At 42.8% G+C, this 6,598-nt stretch overlaps 1 protein-coding gene across 1 annotated transcript; it reads right to left on the reverse strand.

The window, feature by feature from the left end:
- Nucleotides 1–1,486: 1,486 nt before the first annotated feature.
- LOC149361584 (3-beta-hydroxysteroid sulfotransferase-like) lies at nucleotides 1,487–4,214 on the reverse strand. The gene has a single exon (XM_089569535.1). It carries the CDS (start codon nucleotides 4,037–4,039, stop codon nucleotides 3,080–3,082), a length of 960 nt encoding a protein of 319 aa, XP_089425661.1. The 5' UTR covers nucleotides 4,040–4,214; the 3' UTR covers nucleotides 1,487–3,079.
- Between the last annotated feature and the right edge of the window lie 2,384 nt (nucleotides 4,215–6,598).

Genomic DNA, 6,598 nt, shown 5'->3' on the forward strand with positions numbered 1-6,598 from the left:
ACTGTGCAGGTGGCAATTCACAGTTCATGGCACAAGCATCTTAGCATGAAGCCATGCCTTGACAGGCAGCGTAGATGTGTGCAGTTTAAAAAAGAATGTTTTTGCAGCAGAAGACATCCAACTATCCGTGGTTTTTCCCTGGTGCAAAGTTAAAATAAAATTGTAGCCTATGCAGATGATGTCGCCCTCTTTTGTTCTCAAAAAACGAGTGTGCTTGAGGCATCACATTTGAATGAACAGGTTTGCGAGGAATCAGGTGCGCCTCTTTATTTAAATAAACCCATGGGGTTATGGCTGGGCCACTGGGGTACTACGAAAAGTCATTATGGTAGCATAAGCTGGGATTGCGGGACCCTTCGCTACCTAGTGGTTTCTCTTCACCAAATTCGTAACAGTGGAGCCTACTGGGATTCACAGATAATATCCATGAGGCGAAAAACAATGGCTTGGTTGGGTAAGAAACTGTCAGCGTTTGCTTGGGCTCAAGTCTGCAACATTTTTTATTTGCAAAACTTTCCTATGTGCTGCAGGTTCTGCACTGTGCTTGGAAGAAAAAGCAGGTGATGCACAGAATATCTGCTACCTTCGTATTGCGTTCCCAATGGAAACACGTGCGTCGCGATAACTCATTTCCTTCTCTAGAGTCTGGTGGAATAGGCCTTGTTTGCGGATTAGTGCACCAGCTTGTTTCGCGTTTTTTTTCTTTTTCAAATCGGCAAACCACCCTTTTTTATTAGCTGTGCTTATTAGGCGTCTCAGTGCTCATTTTTCTTTCCTGTTAGCGCCAAAATGGACACACTCGTGAGGGGCGGTTATGGGGATTCCTTAAGGTAGTTGCTCACACCTTCAATTTCCTGACTGTGTGCTTTTTTTTAGATTTTCTGTATAGCCTCTCCAGAAGGCAGACGACCCAGACACTTATTTTCTCATTCTACCACTGTATCGGGAACATTTGCTGGATTTCCTTGACGCCAGTGTTTTAAAACGTGTTAGGCGAATGTGCATTTCTTCTGCTGCAAAAACTAGGCTATCGCCGCAGCCAACACACCTTTTGTTATTGTTGTTGTGTTAAACTGCACCACAGTTTCGCGCTGTGCAATGGAGAGCGTAGTGTTCATCAACTTGTATCTGCTCCATCCCGGGGCACTGCCTGCTCGCCGCCGCCTTCTACGTAGCACAAATCCGTGTTTTCGCTCTGATTCGAATGTAGTAAACACCCTCTCTGGTTTCTTTCTATCGCGCGCCCCGCTTGATAACGACGAAGTTAGTGCGACGTGCAGGTGACAGGCAGTGTTCACGATGTGGCCACGTCATCATGGGTGCTTTTTGTGGACGAACACGATGGACACTGCTACTCGTTCGTCAGAAACCTTCGCTTTAATAGCTAGCGTCGTAAAATTATAAGAAACGAATTTTGAATTGCTTAATAATATTGCGTTGTACGAGCAATAACACAATTTTCGGGATAATGGCAACTGATCTGAAGTTGAAGTTTATTGGCTTGAAATACACGAAGCATACATGTATGCACTTGTTTATACAGAAAGATGTCCAAGAGGAATATGCTGTAGTGGGACCTCTTACAGTAAAATGGATAAACTGATTACATTTGTTAGTGAGAGTAATCAAGAGACAAATGCCTTTAAGCCTATGAGGGACAGATTATGACATATTTGATAAAAATACGTATTGAAACATGAAATAGAGACAAGGAATAGAGAGAACACAACACATAGAATAACCAAACGAAAAATAAGAATGAGGAATACTACCAGTTAGAAACGCGAAGATCATAAACCTCTTTTAATATCCTAGGGCAAATAACTGCGAACTTTCATGAACGGAAATCTGACTGTATGGATTTCGGAGCTACCGCGAACTTTTCAAGCAAAAAATTATTCCTTTCGGTTGCTAACGTCTCTTATGAGTGTCACCTGGCAATACGGAAATTCAGTATAGCGAAGGCAAAAATATTTGAGCTTTCCCACACTTGTTCTCTCCAAAAGACACGGAATTGAGCTTGTCCACTCGCAAACTTTTACACATTTTATACTCTGAGACTAAGTGCATCTCATTATTGACGGCCTGTCTCACGGTTGTTTATTGTTTGTTCGACTTATTGCGGAAGACACACATCCCGACTGGGGACGTTTTAAAAATAAAGATAAAATACTGGGGTTTCGCATTATAGATTTTATGGGGAACACGTGTACGGTCTTCGAAGAGGCATTAGCACCATACGCTTGTTCCGCACGTTCACCGCGAAAGTTGCCTTTTAGAAACACCAGGGTATCCATATTTCCTCCAGAGCTACCGCAGTAGCCCAGTGTTTATGGTGCTTGGTTCCTCATCTCAATGACACGGCATTTATTCCGTCTGCGGCGGTCGCACGTCGATGAAGGCGAAATGCTAGAAGCCCGTGTACTGTGAGATGTCATTGCACGTTAAAGAACCCCAGCTGGTCGAAATTCTCCATAGCACGCCTGTACGACGTCCCTAATACCCCGAGTCACTTTGGGTATTAAACACTATAAACTCATATTTCCTGAAACAATGTCGTTACAGGAGCCGGCGTCGGCCGGCTGATTTTACTCTTTCAATTAAGGTTATAGAAAAAAACTACTTAAGCTACACAGATAGAGAAGATATGGAAGCAATATGTTGGTTCCAATTTAAGAAGCACACTTTAATTCTTCACGGTAATGAAAAAATGCCGACCGGTAGAGATTTTTTCACTGCCATTTTCTTTACTGAAAAAACCTAGGAATTTCAGTTATAAACAACTGGAAACTGTTAATTACATAAAACTCAGTAGTCCCCGTTCATACTGCTTCCAAAATTACGTCTGTCGAACTCTGCCAGCGCTACGCCTCAGAAAGACTTTCTGTACTTAAATAAAAACGGTTCCAGCACTCGCCTGTGTTTGTAATTTGAGGTAAGTTTTCTTTTATGCAATACCTTCAGCTGCAAACTCCCTTCACTAGAGCAGGTGAACATTAAGTGTGGCTAAGTAGCGGACCACGTGGGAGGAAACGGCCTCTTTACAACGTTCCCACCATGAGCCTTATATATGCACTATTTAGCACCCATTGGATGCTGCTTGCAGGGTCTCTGCTCTGATGTCTTGAAACAGGTTCATGAAGGAAGATGATTTCTCTGCCTCACGGATCCTGGATTCCATTCGTCGCAGAAGCTCTGGTGTGAAGTATTCTTTCCAGCCCCCAACCTTGGCAGTTCTTACGAATGCGTATCGGTATTTGTCTCCCTCGTAACCTTCTTTGCATGTCGGCTTAGTCCGCGAAACCAACTGTTCCCAGTGTGGACTAGCATTTTCAGAAAGGTTGAGGACAACCACGCTTCGCATGTACTCCGGCTTTAAACGTGCTAGCAACTCCTCGAGCATTTTTTCGTCCTCTTCTAATGCTTTGCCGTATCTCTTCCCCAAGAAGTGCGCCAGCTTCAACACGAGCTTGCGAGTGTCGTTCTTCAGTTCCTCATAAGTAAGGAAAAGCACGTTAGGCTCTTCTCGCAGGGCATACCCGGAGGCCACGTGTTCGAAGTAGTCACCATAACCAAAGTTTCCGTTCACAAACGCGTCCACAAACTCTTCGAAAGTCCCGTCCTGGAACTCGAAAAAACTAAGGTTGGTTGCCATGTTGTAGAAGGAGACGCACACATCCCAGGGATTGCGGGCAACGTAGATGTACTTTCCTTCTTCGGTCAATATTTCTGGAGTCAAAGGAAGGTGGGTAGTAAAGGTTCTCAAAGGCAGACTCGATTTCCAGTCTTTGATACCCATGTACTCTAAAAAACGCCATTCTCTGGAAAGTTCTTCATGCGTCGTAATGGGTTCCCCTTCTCTTAGGATGAGCTGCGTAATGTACTGCACCCAGTGAGTTCCACTCTTCGGAAAGGTGGACTGCACAACGTCGCCCTTCCTCGCCCGGAACTTGAGGTTTTCTCGCAGCATTTCTGGGGCTATGCATATGCACCTTGGTACCCCATCTATGATTTGGTGCTTGAGCGTCCGACGCTGCATGCTTTCAATCTGCTTCTGAAAATATCAAGCAAGGAGGAGAAATAAGTTTCTGCCAAGGGTGTGGAGGTTGTAGCATAAAGAAAGAAATAACGTCTGAGGTTATCAAAAACAGCTTTGACGGTATGCAATGGACGCTCGGTCTCAAACCGTAAATACCTCACAACGCAATGGCAACTTGTGACTACAAAAACTCTGAATTTAAAAAATGAGCTGTAATTATATTTATGGGCTAGTGCTTAGCCGCAGAGGCGGTGATGGTTTTATGCAACAACACGTTTTTACATTCAGCAGCTGTAACTCTGAATACCTACTGGTTAGTGGTCTATTTTTCTAAAATTCATCAAATTCCTGTTCAGCCAACAGTGTGGAGTTACTATCGAGGGAGAATTTATAATATAGAGTATACAAAAAAAGCTTACATTTAAAACGGCAGAGTGTACAATAGAAGCTGTCCACTTTGCAAGCCAAAGAACAAGGCATAAAAAGAAAATGAACCAACTCAGGAAAAAGAACCACGAAGACGAAGAAACTGTGTTTAAAAATATGGCATTTGTTTATAAATGCAGCCAGTTTAGAAATCAGCAAGAAATACCTCAAGGCACACTGGAAAATAGAGAACACTAAATACAGCAATCAATTTTACAGGATTAAAAGAGTCGATGTGGGGTCAAGTTGGTGCATCGTATTAATTCACAGCTCAAAGGACGCGAACGACATAGGAAGAGGTCTGCGCTGTATCTGTCCTCTTGGCTCCTATTCTCGTCCTCTGTGCTCTGCATAAACACTTATACAGGATGTTGTGCAAATCAGCAGAAATTGATGTGGAGCGATTGTAGTGCTTTACGGAGGCACTGTTTTCTAGTCATGCATTGCTCGCTGGAAAAAGTTGTACGAATAATTTTTTCGGGCACTGTATTCAAGTACCTGGAATTCGTGAAAAGTTTTTGCTGAAATTGAGGTGTTTTCTTTTGTGTAGTTTTTTTAATCCCGTTTTTGTTATTCACACATTAAAACAGCAACCGGCTTCTGATTATCTCGAATTGATGTTTCGCCTCGTGCAAACAAGAAAAGAACTTTTGGAAGTCACAGACGCCAGAAATAAATAGTGTGGCGCATATTTTAATGCCCTCCAACACCTTAATATTTGCTCCTAGATGTGGGTCCCAAGCGCCGCAAGCATATTTGAGTATGAGTCCTAAGTTAGATTCGTTCACTACAACTGCAGCATCCTTGACGTTGCGTCCGAGGAATTTTAACCTGCGGTTATTTCTGGCCTGTAATAATAGACGTGTTGACTTCACGATCAGTTGCGGAGAAAAATTTCCAAATGCCTGTAGGAAGAGACAGAAGGTGTGACGGTGCCACAAACAGCAAAAGCTATTTAAAAGACTTGCTTGCTGTTTCTAAACGGAGATAGATTGCATTTTGGGACATTTATAGTCAAGCTTTATTTTTCACACCAAGTCAACACAGAGCTTAAGTGATCCGTCAGTCTAACTGATTACTATTTCCAGAAATGTCATAATAATACCGCACTCATTGGCTTAAAGTAATACTTGAAATTAGCCAGAAAGTTCATTTATGAATGCCAGAAAAAGAAGGGGACCTAAAACGCAGTCCTGCAGAGCACCGCTGGCTGCACACAGTTGTTGAACTAGTACCGTCATCATTGAACTAGTACCGTCATACGTTGAAAATAGAGTCATCATCATCATCAGCCTGACTACACCCACTGCAGGGCAAATGCCTCTCTCATGTCTCTCCTTAACCCTGTCCTTTGTCAGTTGCCGCCACTGTATCCCCGCAAACTTCTTAATCTCGTCCACCCACCTAACTTTCTGCCGTCCTTCTCTACGTTTGCTTTCTCTTGGAATCCACTCCGTTACCCTTAAGGACCAGCGGTTATCTTGCCTTCGCATTACATGTCCTGCCAAAGCCCATTTCTTCCTCTTCCTCTTGAAAATAGAGTATGCCTTCCAGAATGATAGTGCGCCAGTTCTGGTAGACTACTAGTCAAGTAGCACTGTCTAGTGTAAAAACGTACAGTAGTCAGATTAGTAAAAGAAATTTTGTGCTGTTATGATGGCTGCCTAGATTGATTAGATCTTCGCAATGCGCCAGGTGAGAGCAGGAAGTCGCATGTTTCCAAAAGGGGTGCTAACTTATCAGCTTCAAGAAGACATCCGCACTTATTTTCCCCCATTTCTGGGGCAATTTATTTATTTATTTATTTATTTATACAGAATCCCCCTAAAGGCCCTCGAGAGGGTATTACGTAGGGGGGGGGGGGGGGCACAGGCAATTGAACAGAAAAAAAACCACAAATATAAAACAAACAACAAAAGCACAAATAAGACACACTGGATGAAATAAGTAAGCAAAAGAATCAATCAAAAGCACAAATAAGACACTTTGCATGACATATAAGTAAGCAAAAGAATCAAAAGAATGGCAGCGCGGCAAAGAACGAAGATTACTGCATTATTAAAATTATACAAACAGAACACCAATACAATGAATCTTTTTAGTAACAAACCCTGCAAAAAAGGAAGCCATGAA

The sequence above is a fragment of the Amblyomma mixtum genome, chromosome 2 (genome assembly GCF_055824585.1).
Source record: "Amblyomma mixtum isolate Tamu chromosome 2, ASM5582458v1, whole genome shotgun sequence".
NCBI classification, from domain to species: domain Eukaryota; kingdom Metazoa; phylum Arthropoda; class Arachnida; order Ixodida; family Ixodidae; genus Amblyomma; species Amblyomma mixtum.